The 14,740-nt window shown below is 43.2% G+C and overlaps 1 protein-coding gene across 6 annotated transcripts in view; it reads left to right on the top strand.

Annotated features, from left to right (window-relative positions):
- GNPTAB (N-acetylglucosamine-1-phosphate transferase subunits alpha and beta) overlaps window positions 1-14,740 on the top strand; it is an 81,917-nt gene that overhangs the window by 54,958 nt on the left and 12,219 nt on the right. For 5 of the 6 annotated variants that reach the window (XM_022599768.2, XM_022599770.2, XM_022599771.2 and 2 more), the window contains 9 exons: window positions 2,504-2,665; window positions 3,061-3,240; window positions 3,461-3,631; window positions 5,191-5,314; window positions 6,414-6,617; window positions 7,300-8,405; window positions 10,468-10,667; window positions 10,887-11,106; window positions 11,785-11,898. In XM_022599768.2, the coding sequence (XP_022455476.1) occupies window positions 2,504-2,665; window positions 3,061-3,240; window positions 3,461-3,631; window positions 5,191-5,314; window positions 6,414-6,617; window positions 7,300-8,405; window positions 10,468-10,667; window positions 10,887-11,106; window positions 11,785-11,898 (2,481 nt within the window). The remainder of the gene's footprint in view (window positions 1-2,503; window positions 2,666-3,060; window positions 3,241-3,460; window positions 3,632-5,190; window positions 5,315-6,413; window positions 6,618-7,299; window positions 8,406-10,467; window positions 10,668-10,886; window positions 11,107-11,784; window positions 11,899-14,740) is intronic. The other variant, XM_022599772.2, reaches the window with a different exon arrangement.

The following is a 14,740-nucleotide window of genomic DNA, read 5'->3' as shown; positions in this document are numbered from 1 at the left end:
CAAACAACGTGTTAATACAAAGTGCTGGGAGAACATGTGGGCTTCGGTTGTACTGCAGGCAAAGACGGCTTTGCAGAATAGGAAACATTTTGGCTGGGGCTGTGCACAGAACAGCCGTTCTTCCAGCAGAGAAGCCAGTGGGAAAGACCTTTCTGAGAGGAGGGAACAGCTTGAGCAGAGGGCTAGGGGCTTGCAAGTAAATGGTCTTTTCAGAGAACCAAGGCAGCTGTGCAGAGGCCAGAGACCAGGTGGGGATTTTCCTGATGCTGAGACTGGGAAGTTAGGTGGAGGCCAGATTGAGAAAGATCCCCTGGTGAGGAGGCCGGACTTTATCCTGGAGGCAGAGCGCGTCTTGAGGAGGAGGACCCGGTTCAGGTCTGCAGAACACGGGAGCGGAAGGTGTAGCAGGTGGACATTAAACAGGAAGCCGGAGGCAGGAAAGCCAGTTCAGCCGCTGCTGCCGTAGCCCAGCAAGACACTCAGGTTCCACAAGTGCCTTGGCAGTGGTGCCAGTGATGAGAGTGGTTCCAGAGCCATCTGAGAGAAACCTTCAGCATGACCTGGTGACTTATTAGCTACTGGAGCAGATGGAAGGAGAAATGAAAGGGGAAGTGGATGTGACCAGCAAAGACGGATGTGGTGGCATTAACCACACTCAGAGCTTCATGGGAGAAGCGAGGTTTTCAGAAGGACCCTGAGAGCTCAGTTTGCGGTGTTACATTGGAGGGGCCTTGTGGCATATGGGAGGGAGGGCCGTTAGACATTGGGCTTCAGGACCTGAACAGCTGAACCTCTGTGCCCTCCCAGGCTCCTCCAGGGGGGCTTTGCCAAGGCCTGTGGACCCCAAGCCACCTAGCACTCAGTTCTGTCCCAGAGACCCTGGCCGGGCTGTGAGCATCTCAGGACAGGTACTGCCTACTCATCTTGCGCCCTAGTGATCACCTTAGGAAAATGTCTGAAATTCCAAAGTACTGTTCTAGAATAAAAGCAGCTTGGATAGAAGAGATTAATTAAGATAAGGGTATTTTCCAAATAAATTAAATTAGGATATTAAAGTACTACATTTATTCATCCTATAGTAGTGATTTTTGCACTCCAGGGAGCCCCTCCAAGGTTCTGTGGGAGCCACTGTGGGAGGAGAGGCTGGGGGAGGGCAGCGAGACTGTTAGGTTCCCAGATAGAACAGACAGAATGTTTGCCCTGCGTGGCCCGCCTCCCATCCGTCCCCTACATAGCGAAGCAGAATAGAGACGGCAGTGAGAGCTGACCTTGGGTGAGTGCTTTGTGTATACCAGACACTGTTAAGGTGAGAGAAAGTAATCAGTCAGGAAGACAACACACGTGTGCATGTGCGCACACACACACACACACACACACACACACAATTTGCAGTAAGAGTTAATGCCTACATAATAAAAAGGGCCTACATAAACTCTACTTTTGGCCTATATAAACTCAGGAAGCTTTGCAAGATGAGCTAAATATAGTCATGTAGCATATACAAGAGATCAGAATGAGCCCAAAGTAATTGTTTGCTCTGTTTTATAAATTAAGAAAGAAGGCTAAAAAATCAAGAAAGAAATTGGCCCTATTAGAAGAGCCAATTCAGCAGAAGGATGTTGCTGTCCTAGATGACTGGTTTTCAACCCTCTCTCTGCTTTTTAAGCTCTGAAAGCCTCTTTTCACAGGAAATTGTATGATACAGAGTTAAAACAAAAAACGTATCAAGGGTGGTGTGGGCTCTGGTCAAGGTGGGGAAGCCTGCCTGTAAAACATGTTGGTGCTTGTGGTGTTCCCTCCTGGATTTATGGTTGCTTTGAAAACGTTGCCTCAAGGTGGTTTTCCTGTGGAAACACTTCAAGCAGCCAGGACACCCGTCGTATGTGTGGGCACGAGAGCTGTTAGACACCTGCTGGCAGGTGTGCTCTCCACCAGTGTTCAGCGAAGTTACCTTGCAGGGCTTTCCCCAGTGTAGGCAGATGGGTAATATTCTAGAAAAGAGGTCACAAACTGGGGACCAGATGCATCTTGTTTGAATGCATGCCAATCAAATATTTGCGCTACCATTGAAAACCGGGAGATTTCATGTAACACTGGGGATTCTGGCCTCTCCAGAGATCTGGCAGCCTTTGTCACTATTGACTAGTGGCTGCAGTTTTCAGATGGGGCCTGAGATGTCCCATTTGCCAAAGCCCCTGACTCCCTCTTGTTTCTAAATACTTGGTCCATTGCATCATTTGGGAAATGTGTCTGGCCTGTTCAGGTCTTCTGTTTTTGGTGATACTGGCTTACTATTTCATACATGTATGTGAAACTTTTAATCTTTTAAATATATGTAGTATACATTTAATATGTACAATATGTAGCATATAGTAGAGTACACAATATGTAGTATATATATGTATTGTATGTATTTAAAGATCGAGGATCAAACGGGGAAGTTTAAGGTGTCTCTTCTCTGTTGTTCAGTTTTTCCACATGTAACCCTCTTGTTATTTTATAGTTGCAGTTGTATTCAGAGGCCAGTGTAGCACTTCTAAAGTTGAATAACCCCAGAGATTTCCAAGAACTGAATAAGCAGACGAAGAAGAATATGACCATCAATGGAAAGGAACTGACCATAAGTCCTGCATATTTATTATGGGATCTGAGTGCCATCAGCCAGGTAAGGGATGCAGAGATTGTTTTAGAACCCGAATTGAGGGCTTTGATTACTAAAGATTTATGAGTCACTATATTAGAAGAAGGAAGAGGGCTTACAGAGAGGTCACTTGATTGGCACTTCTCTAATTTTCCAGTCACCGCCATTGGTTTATACTAATTGAAAGTGACCTAGAATCAGATCCAAGTAATTTTTCTTCAAAAAATGTGTGAAAGAAATGCTGTTTTTGTTGTTCTGTTTTAAATATGCTGAGTGTTCTGCATTTTTTGTAATGTGTAAAAGCTGGACACAGCCTTTGGAAGTTTGCTGGCGCTCCCTGAGTGCGGAAGGGACAGCTGGGAGGGGCAGGTGTGACTTAGGCGCATTTTACATCTTTCTGTGCCCCATGCTTTTCTCAGTCTAAGCAGGATGAAGACGTTTCTGCCAGCCGTTTTGAAGACAATGAAGAGCTGAGGTACTCACTGCGATCTATCGAGAGGCACGCGCCGTGGGTTCGGAACATTTTCATTGTCACCAATGGACAGATCCCATCCTGGCTGAACCTCGATAATCCTCGAGTGACGATAGTCACACACCAGGTAGCGACTCACCATGTGTCACAAGGCTGCGGTTTCCTGTTCTGTCTTTTGCTGTTCTTTGTCTTGTTCCTGATTTCATCCTCTTACCCATCTCACCTCCATTTCCACCTTCCTTTAATCCTTCCATTCGCCTCCCTCCCTCCCTTCTTTCCAAAAACAAAACAAAACAAAAACCTCTCATCCGCCTTCTCTCTCTTTCTCTTTTTTTTTCTGTTAAAAGGATGTTTTTCGAAATCTGAGCCACTTGCCTACCTTCAGTTCACCTGCTATCGAAAGTCACATCCATCGCATCGAAGGGCTGTCCCAGAAGTTCATTTACCTGAATGATGATGTCATGTTTGGAAAGGATGTCTGGCCGGATGATTTTTACAGTCACTCCAAAGGTCAGAAGGTGAGTAGCTAAGAGATGCCTGGCTTAGAAGTCATTTAAAAGTTACAGACAGGAAATAAGGAAATCAGTATATATACCATATTCAAATTGGATCAAATAAGCATTTTTGAGTGTTAAGCTCAGGTAAGTTAACAATCAGGGAGTGAGAAAACTACAGTGGGAACTTTGCTTCCCTATATTCTCACCCAGGACCCACCCTCTACATTTGCTATTGCAACAGCAGAAAAAGCAAATAACTGTGAAACACAAAATCATGTTTACCATGTCAGCAAAATGCCCAAGATAGAAAGCTCAAAGTAGTGCTTAAAGACAGGGCTGAAATTTCACTGGAGGCAGCTGGTCTCCCTCTGGCTTTGAGGGGCAGGATGGGAAAGTGGTCACGAGCACAGATATGGGTGCCAGCTGTGTAGCACTGGCCTGGGTGATGACCTGCCCTCGAGGTTTCCTGTCTGTGTATTGGGGGGAACAGGAAGACCCTGGTAGTGTTGTTAGAAGGGTTCAGTGATCAGTTGGAGACTTAGCACCATGAGCTTGTAAGTTCTAGAACTCTGTCAAGCTATGGCTTGACAGGGGAGACAGACAAAACCAGTGACTGTGTACAGCGATTTCCGTGCCAGTAGGTGTGCCCTGGGTGCGAGGAGTGGGAGTGCCAGAGAGCGAAGTCACACTGGGATAGGGACTGAGATGAGCTTGGAAGAACAGGAGTTAACCAGGTGAAGAAAGACCTTGCAGGTAGTTGCACCGTGCAGAGATACGGAGATTTTAAAGGGGAATGCATTTTTCAAAAATGATTTTAATTTAGAAAGCAACCATGTACCATGTGAGTTGTTTTGAAAGCAGACAGGTTCACAGCTCAGAATGCTGTGCTGGATAATTCATCACAGGACCTCGTGTATAAGGATATTGAGAGTTCGTCTGCCCCCCCTTTTCAGCCTTGAGACCAGACGGTGCATGAATCTGCTTAGGAGTTGACAACAGTGTCACAGAAAAGCAGTGACTTGTGTGCACGCTTTCCACCTGCACGCTCTCGAACTCGCATTTAAGTCTGGTGTGTTGCTGCTTTATTTCAAAATAGATCATTTATAAGACCATGTTGTAAGACTGACCCGTAAGTTGAGTCCTTGTCTCCTTTCCTTGAGCAACGGAAAAGAGTAAATGTGCCGGGTAAGACCCATCAGCAGGGCAGGACTGAGAAACTACCGCAGGATGGCCCTGAACGCAGACCTTTTCTAGAGGCTCAATTTGTTTTGTTTTTCTGTTAAAGGAATCCTAATTTAAGAATAAAAAGTGTCAGGGGACTTCCCTGGTGGCGCAGTGGCTAAGACACTGAGCTCCCAATACAGGGGGCGCAGGTTCGAACCCTGGTCAGGGAACTAGATCCCACATGCATGCTGCAACTAAGAGTTCGCATGCCACAACTAAGGAGCCGGGAAGCTGCAACTAAGGAGCCCATCTTCTGCAACTAAGACCTGGCGTGCAACCAAATAAATAAATAAATATATTTTTTAAAAGTGTCAGAAACCAGAAACCACTTTATTTTCCCTCTGGTTTTATCATAGGTTTATTTGACATGGCCTGTGCCAAACTGTGCTGAGGGCTGCCCGGGATCCTGGATTAAAGACGGCTATTGTGACAAGGCTTGTAATAATTCGGCCTGTGATTGGGATGGCGGTGATTGCTCTGGTGAGGGTGTGTTCAAATGTAACTTGTCCATGTTGACAGAATTTTTTTCATTTGTCATTATCAACCATGTACAGTGACTTAATTAAACATTCTTCGCGTATTGAAACAATCATCGTAGACTCTTTGGAGGTGATGACTGGTGTCCCCATGTGGCCCAGTTTATTCATATTGTTATTGTTGGGGGCATTTTCCCACATGACCCTACACTTGAAAGTGTCTTTTATTATTCAAAATATGAAAATCAGTTATACCCTTAATTACGTGAGCTCGAGAGTAAGAATTGCTCTCACTGGTTCCTGTCGGAGCTCATGGCCAGTGGCCCCTAGAAGCACACTGCTCCAGGTCAGTGAGGGACTAAAGAGATGCAGAAGAAATAAACATCTCCTCTCCTCAGCATCTCTTCTCCCTTTCTTGTACACTAACATTTAGACTTGTTGAGGATAACAAGTTTTTACATTTCTTTATTGCCTTTCAGTTTATAAAGCATCATCCATTATCCACTTGAATTTCTCAGTCACCAAAAGAAGGAGAGTAGGTGCACAGATATTCTCATCCTACTGCATTTGAGGAAACAGGTTTGGGAAGGTGTTGGAAGGAACAAAGCTTGTGTTTCAGTCAGCTCTATCAGAGGCACCTTTGAAAAATATGAACCGCTGCAGGGAGAGAACATAGACGTGCAGGAGAGTCTCTGCAACATGGAGAGCTCGGGGACAGAGCAGTGACACTTGGTCACGAGCTTATTGCCAGTGTTAGGACATGTTCTTGTCAGTCCCGAGAGTCACGGTCTTCAGAATAATCTGATCCTCCATACACATCTGCATGTGCCCCCCTTAAGCACATCTGAGGCCTGTACTTCTGGGTTGCACAGATGGTAAGTGCCGAGGCCTGGTCATCCCACACCCAGTCCACTGGCAACTGATGCCCCCTTTTCAGATTGTCTCTTTTTAAGCTACGTAAAATCTTCTGTTAAAGAATGGGGTGAACCTTTCCTGACTGAAATTCATGCATCGGTCTTGAAAACACAGCTGAGAAATAAGGAACTGGCTTTTTTCCAAGACTGTAAGCACAGCAGGATTCTGTTTTCCTCCTCTCCCTCCAGGTAACAGTGGTGCGGGTCGCTATGTAGGAGGAGGTGGGGGCACCGGGGGCATTGGAGTCGGACAGCCCTGGCATTTCGGTGGAGGAATAAGCGGCATCTCTTACTGCAATCAGGGATGTGCAAATTCCTGGCTGGCTGATAAGTTCTGTGACCAAGCCTGCAATGTCTTATCCTGTGGGTTTGATGCTGGTGACTGTGGGCAAGGTATATTTATTGCCGTAAAAACGTATTTAGGATAAGGGGATAACAATCTTTCATAAATAGAGGGTTTTGGATCGTTTTTGTTATTTAAAGTAATAATTCTCTAGGTATCCCTTTCCCAGCCTTGCATCCACACTAGTTGTGAGTTATGAGAGGGCACAGATCTTTAGACAACACGAGACACTGAAGCTGCATCTTTTCCTGTTACTGCTCTAGTCTGATTTTTTTTTTCTTTTTTTTAGTAAGCAGATTTATCTTAGCAGATTTATCTTACATGGTGAAGGTTTAATTTGGGAACAGTGAAAGGAGACCAATAATTCATTAAATAAGCTTGGTTTGAATACTGGATCTTGTTGATAGCTTATTAATGGCGGTCCTTTTGGTCAGAAAGTTGTCTTTTTTTCAAATGGACAAAAAGATGGAAGTTGACCATTGGAATTCGCTGTCCTGAACCGTGCCTTGTCTCTGTAGTGAGTCAGCCTCAGCATTCCATGTCGATAATAGTGATTGCTTCAGAAAGTAAAAATGAGCCCTATACCAGTAGCTTTTGTGTTAGAACTTCTGATGATTTTAAAGTCCATTTAAAGTCACTCTTAGAAAGTGAAAACTCAAACCCTAAGAATTAAAGGAAAAGGGGGAAAATGCGTAGTTTTTTAAAAATCATGTTTGTGTTTTTTTCCTCTAGATCATTTTCATGAATTGTATAAAGTCACTCTTCTCCCAAACCAGACTCACTATGTTATTCCGAAAGGTGAATGCCTGCCTTATTTCAGCTTTGCAGAAATAGCCAAAAGGGGAATTGAAGGCGCCTATAGTGACAACCCAATAATCCGACATGCTTCTATCGCCAATAAGTGGAAAACCATCCACCTCTTAATGCACAGTGGAATGAATGTGACCACAATACATTTTAATCTCACATTTCAAAGTACAAATGATGAAGAGTTCAGAATCCAGATAGCAGTAGAGGTTGACACAAGGGAGGAGCCCAAACGGAATTCTACGACCCAGAAGTCTTACCAAAGTTTGGTTAGCCCCTCAGCTCTTCTTCCAGAGGTGGAAATCCTGTTTGAGGATATCCCCGAAGAAAAACGCTTCCCCAAGGTCAAAAGACACGATGTTAACACAACAGGAAGTTTCCAAATGGAGGTGCAAATTCCGCTGGTCAATATTTCACTCCTTCCAAAAGAGACCCTGTTGAGCCTTAATAACTTGGATTTGCAGCTAGAACACGGAGACATCACCATGAAAGGATACAATCTATCCAAGTCAGCCCTGCTGAGGTCGTTTCTGATGAACCCACAGGATGCAAAGTTAACAGTAAATCACCGTCTGATGACAGAGCAAAGAAATGACAGTTTGGAGGCCCCACTGGAAAAACAGGCTCACAAAAGCATCTTACCCAGCAGCTTAGGAACATCTGAAAGATTCCAGGGGTTGTTGCCTTCTCCAGCAGTGACAATGACAGTGAATGGCCACTCCCAGAGCCAGACTCCACCCCTGGACTTAGAAAGCAAAGCAAGATTCGGGTCCAAAACTGTGACCCCGAAAGTAGGAGGTGGAGGTGTGTCAAAAGAAAAGCTCTCATCTCTGATTTTCCCACTGGAAAACAGGGAGACACAAAAGGTAATCACAGGGAAAGAACAAGAGAAGAACAGAATGGAGGAAAATGCTAACAGTTACCTAGGTGGTAATGAAGTATTACCTGGAAGAAAACTGCAGCATTACACAGAGAGTTACCTGGGCTTTTTGCCATGGGAGAAGAAAAAGTATTTCCAAGATCTTCTTGATGTAAGTTACATCCAGCCTTATTGTGTCCCATGCTCAGGAAAAATAAATAACCTTGTAAGTGGTAGTGATACAATAATAGCTACCATTCATTCAGTACTTCCCTGTGCCCGCCACTGGACTCAGTACTTTTCTTATGTGGTTTCATTTAATTGTCCCAATAATTCTAACAATAAAAGTACCTTGTGAGGGTCTGCTATCATTGTCCCCATTTTGCAGTTTAGGAAGCAGCCTTCATGTGAATGAGCAAGGGATTTAGCCAGGGGCATACCCTGAGTCCATAGTAGAACAGGGATGGTATCTTTACTTGGCATGTTGCGATATCAGAAAACGCTTTTGAATACCTCGTGCAGTCAGATCTCATGTTTTTCAAACTTTACTAATGAAAAACCCGAGAGGCAGATAAATTCGTTAGCTTTCCTGACATCACAACAGCAGGTGAGGGTGAGCCCAGCACTCTCCCTCCTGTACCACGGCCTCCACGGTGCCCTGGGGTCCTTTGTACATCTCACAAGCGCCGTCACTGTGCCGACTGCCGGGGAGTGCAAGATGGTGAGGAGAGTTGCTGCTCTTGGAGACTCAGAGAGCAAGCTGGGAGGACAGATTTGTGGGCAAATAACTGTGGCAGTGTGATAAGTGTCTGCTGAAGTATCGACAGGGAGTCCGAAGGGAAGATTCCTTAACTCTGCCTGGAGGTATTGGGGGAGGCATACAGGAGGACATGCCCTGTGAGCTGACCTTGGAAAGGTGGGGCTGGATCCTGACCAAAGCACAGCCGTGAGTGGATGTTAGGCTGGGGGAAAGTGATGAAGAGGGGCGTTGTCTCATTCCTCTCATGGTCTTCAGGAAGTATCTTGTCCCTGCCATGGTAGCATTTACTAATTGTTAAGCAAGGGGCTGCAGAGTTCTTGCCTACATTGATTTCCTCATTCTCCCCCGCTCCCTGCTTTTTAAATTGCAAAAGCACTATAGGCTAATGGTAAAAATCGCAAGCAATGCAAAAAACAAAAAAAGCAGGAAAAAAAAAAAAAAGGGAAAGGTCTGTCTCCTTCCTTCCTTAATCTCCTTACTTGAGACAGTCACTATGAATATGTAGTTTGGTGGGTATTCTTCCAGTATTTTTCTATAGATATGCAGACATACTATATAGTTTGTTTTGCAGCAGTGAAGTTATATATATTGCTCTGCAGTTGCCTTTGATGTGGTAGTATGCGGGCAAATTGCCATTTTTTTTTTAACAGCTGTAAGTTGTGTCCAGTGTTTTTGCAAGTACAAATACCTAATGTTGCAATAAATATTCTCGTACATATATCTTACTCTTGAGGAAGTTTTATTTCTGTAGGTAGAATTGCTAGGTTAAAGGGTCTATTGCGTATAAAATTTAACTGTCTTTCTTAAATATTGCACGCCTTCCTCCTTCCACAAACAGCATGCAAGCGTGCTTGTTTCTCCACAGGACTAACCAACAGCAGTTAATAGCATCTATATTTTCATCAGTTTGAGAAGCAAAAATATTTCATCTTCTGTACAGTGTGTCCAGGTTCTTTGCCAATATTCTTTGCCCATTCATTCAGTTTCGCCTCTTACTGGTTTTGATAGGGTTCTTTACATTTCATAATATTAACACTACTATATGGTGAAACCAATTTTGTATTCTAGTCTTTGTGCTCAGAACTCAAGGGACTTGCTGCTTTGATGTCACCAGTAGAAATAACTTGATACTGAAAGCACTATCAAATTTATTGTAAATCAATTAAATATTGCATTGAAATTGGCTATGAAATCTCATGATCAATGACTAGTCCTTAAAGAGTACCCTAAAAGCAGACCTCCACCCCACAGCTGTCATTCTCAAGCCGATGTTGGCGATACTTTCACTGAAATCCAGTTTTGTCCTGATGTTAGGATGCTTGAGGAGACCTGTTAGTGCTCGTTTCATTTGCCCCTCAGGACAGTTAGTGACTAGTTATTACCACGTGACATAAAGTAGTACCTCTGTCTCTTGTTAGCACAGGGCACCTGTGCACTAAACACAATGCTGTGTTGTGTGAAATTCTCTTTTCAGGAAGAAGAGTCACTGAAGACACAACTGGCATACTTTACTGAGAGCAAACACACAGGGAGGCAACTAAAAGATACGTTCGCAGATTCCCTCCGATATGTAAACAAAATTCTAAATAGCAAGTTTGGATTCACGTCTCGGAAAGTCCCTGCACACATGCCTCACATGATCGACCGAATAGTTATGCAAGAACTGCAAGACATGTAAGTCTTGCTTGTGTTTGAGTTGTCCGTGTGTGCACAGAGCCAAGGCTGCTTGAAGTTTACATCCTTGCTATGCTGCGTTTATGGCTCTAACACTTGATGACTAGTATGTCGAAGGTATTATCTATATAAGTGGGAAGGAAGATTCTGACTCCACAAGTGTTAGGTACTGTATATATTTTAAATATCCAGATCTTATGGTATGCTACATTTGGACAGGTTCCCTGAAGAATTTGACAAGACGTCATTTCACAAAGTGCGCCACTCTGAGGACATGCAATTTGCCTTCTCTTATTTTTATTATCTCATGAGTGCAGTTCAGCCACTGAACATATCTCAGGTTTTTGATGAAGTTGACACAGACCAATCTGGTGTCTTATCTGACAGAGAAATCCGCACGCTGGCTACCAGAATTCACGACCTGCCTTTAAGTTTGCAGGTATTGTCATTTTTTTTTCCCCTAAACTTAATGACATTTTGAATGAAACTTTTGATACTTTCTCTCTTTCCCCTACATACTTCAATGGAATGCAGGTACAAGTAATTCTTCATATTTAATGAGGGGGTTCACAACTAGTCCATTTTAAATGCCAGGATTAAAATCAAATTTGAAGTTCATATTTTATAAGATTACTTTTTTTAGGCTTTCAGTAGGGATTGTAATTGTATTGTCTGGAGACGAGGCAGACCATACCTGCAGATAAGATTCTCGTGTCAAGCTCATTCAGGGCCTTCAGGTGTGGCCGAGTGGAGATCTTAGCCAGGCCCACGGTGTTGCAGAGCCCCTTCTGTCATGGCATCCTTTAGTCCCAGGAGTAGGACACTCACTAGTGGAGAGCTCCAAGATGAATCCAGCTGCAGGACACCCATCGGGTGATCCCGTGGACCACCTTGTGTAAAACGGTGCCTTGCAGGCCCGTATGTTCTACTTTGAGACAAAGATGAGTTATTTGTATTGTTTCATTCTGCTCTTTTTAGGGTGTCTTTAAGAATCATATAGTCAAACCCTGTTTGACGATAACGCTTAAATTTTGGTGACTTTAACATTTTTATTTTTAAAACCACAGTTGTTACTTGTAATGTATATAGGTTTATCCTTTTATTTTTGCTTTGTTAGGACCTAACAGGTCTGGAACACGTGTTAATAAATTGTTCGAAAATGCTTCCTGCTAACATCACTCAGCTAAACAACATCCCACCGACTCAGGAAGCGTACTATGATCCCAATCTGGTGAGTGCCATGGGTTCTTTTATGTAAAGTAGAAAGTATATCCTTATCGGGTGTCAGTTACATCATTTCTGTAGAGCACTTGAAAAACTAGAAGCAGGCTCTGTTTATAGGTCTTTGGTGGAAATCAGTAGCACAGATAATCCAGAATCATTCATATTTTTCTTTGGAATATCTTTTTTTCCTCCCTAATGGATGTTAAGCTAATACTGAGATTACTTGCTTATATTCTATAAGCAGACATCCCATTCACTAAGGATAGCGGAAGATAGCGCCAGAGTATACTCACTGGCTTGGGAGAACGATCCTGAGGTTAAACATCAAATGGAATCCCATCTTTCATCAAAGCTCAGTTGCTTTGATGCGGGCACTTTCTGGATCTTACCACTAGGGGCAGTGGATGATCTATACACAAGTATATCGGAGTAGCATTTGGCTGAAATGCTTGGAAGACTCTGTTGATATCTGTAAGATGCATCCCAGCTTCAGAGAAATGATAATGTGGAAAAAAAAAGTGCATTTAGAATTGATGGACCAAGGATATAATACTGCCATTATGTGATGCTTACAGTTAATTTTTACTGATATATATGGAAGAATGTTTATAAAATAAAATTAGGTGGGGAGAAAATGGGTACTGCCATATACAGAATACGGTTTGAACTATGGAAAACTCCTGATACCTTCACACACATCCCCAAAATTAATGAAAATGACAGTAGGTTAAATTATAGGTAGTTCTTTTTCTTTTTTTTAACATCTTTATTGGAGCATAATTGCTTTACAATGGTGTGTTAGTTTCTGCTTTATCACAAAGTGAATTAGCTATACATATACATATATCCCCATATCCCTTCCCTCTTGCATCTCCTTCCCACCCTCCGTAACCCATCCCTCTAGGTGGTCACAGAGCACCGAGCTGATCTCCCTGTGCTATGCGGCTGCTTCCCATTAGCTATCTGTTTTACATTTGGTAGTGTATATATGTCCATGCCACTCTCTCACTTCATTCCAGCTTACCTTTCCCCCTCCCCGTGTCCTCAAGTCCATTCTCTACATCTGCATCTTTATTTCCTGTCCTGCCCCTAGGTTCTTCAGACCTTTTTTTTTTTAGATTCCATATCTATGGGTTAGCATACGATATTTGTTTTTCTCTTTCTGACTTTACTCTGTATGAAAGACTGTGTCCATCCACCTCACTATAGATAACTCAATTTCATTTCCTTTTTATGGCTGAGTAATAGTCCATTTGTGTGTGTGTGTGTGTGTGTGTATATATATATATATATTTTTTTTTTTTTTAGATCATGCAGCATGCAGTCTTGTGTCTGGCTTTTTTTTTTAAATAACATAGGTAGTTTTAATATAAATTTGTTTATTTTTATTTTTGGCTGCATTTGGGTCTTTGTTGCTGCACGCGGGCTTTTCTCTAGTTGCAGCCAGCAGGGGCTACTCTTTGTTGCGGTGCACAGGCTTCTCATTGGGTAGCTTCTCTTGTTGCAGAGCATGGCCTCTAGGTGCGTGGGCTTCAGTAGTTATGCCACTCGGGCTCAGTAGTTGTGGCACTTGGGTTCAGTAGTTGTGGCGCAGGGGCTTAGTTGCTGTGCGGCATGTGGGATCTTCCTGGACCAGGGCTTGAACCCATGTCCCCTGCATTAGCAGGCGGATTCTTAACCACTGAGTCACCATGGGAAGCCCCATAGGTAGTTCTTAATATCGTTTTTTCACACTAGTATTTTCCATATTTTCTATAATGAATAGACTACACTTTCATAAGCATAATAACATGTATTTTAAAAAAACTGACCATCTTGCAAATGTTCAAGCCCCATAATTAACTGCAGATGTTTGTAAATGAATGTAGAGAAGAGTAATGAATCAGTTAAAAATCTGATTCCTGAAAGAAGGCAGTCATTTGTTTGGCATTCATTGCACACGGCAGGGATGGTATTTCTCACTTGTGTTCTCGGAGGGTCCTGGGAAGCTCCCTCATGAGGAGACAGTGTGAGGGGCAGCCCAGCAGCTTTAGGAACCTGTAGACAAACTGTAAGTATTGCTGATCATGTGTTGGTTAGTTTAGCATATGACATGGGTTTGTATACAAATGTGTCACTTAAAGCCAGTTCTCTAAATATTCTAAAACTTAAAACTATGAAATCTACAAAACTGAGGTAGAGGTATAAGACCTGGTGTCAGCCCTAAGGGATTTTCCTCCAGTGGGGTAAACAGGCATGAATCAGCAGGTGGAGACTAGTTCTGGGTTGTGGGTTCTCGGGAGGCCTCGCGTGGAGCTGATGCGCAGGCAGGCTGATAGGACAATGGCAGCTTGTCTTGTGAGCTGCAGCAGCTTCTTCTGGGTCTTTGGCACAGTCCAGTAAAAATGCTTTGTCAGACCCAGACTGCTACACAGAGATGTTAGTAGTTCTTTACAAGTGTGTTCTTAATGATTAAAAAGGCACATTTGTAATCACTGTAGGTGTGTTCCCTGCCTCCAGAGAGAATAGAATCAAAGTTAAAAAAAAAAAAAAAAAAAAGAAGATTGCATAGGCTAAAAGACATTCTCAGTTTTAGGACTTTTCAAACAATGATAAAGCTCTTTTCTGTTTTCCCCCAATTTGGAGTTACCCCAACAAAGCTAATATAATCAACTCTAAATCATCCAGAGGTCAGTGTCCTGGTTTAAACATTTTTTTAATGTATTTGTCAAAATAAAGTTCTACCAGTTATCAGAGATCTGGGTACACCCTTTCTCCGGGAGGGGAACAGTGAGCCGCGGGTTCCAGGCTGCCCTGACTTGTCTTTTCTGGTATCTTCTTGGTGGGCAAACCCAGAGCACTGGACAGAG

Source organism: Delphinapterus leucas, chromosome 11 (assembly GCF_059928025.1).
Source record: "Delphinapterus leucas isolate spDelLeu-1000000601 "Yukka" chromosome 11, BTC_Dleu_Yukka2, whole genome shotgun sequence".
Lineage (NCBI taxonomy): Eukaryota > Metazoa > Chordata > Mammalia > Artiodactyla > Monodontidae > Delphinapterus > Delphinapterus leucas.
The sequence above is the reverse complement of the archived record's forward strand: the minus strand, read 5'-3'. Positions and strand labels throughout refer to the sequence as shown.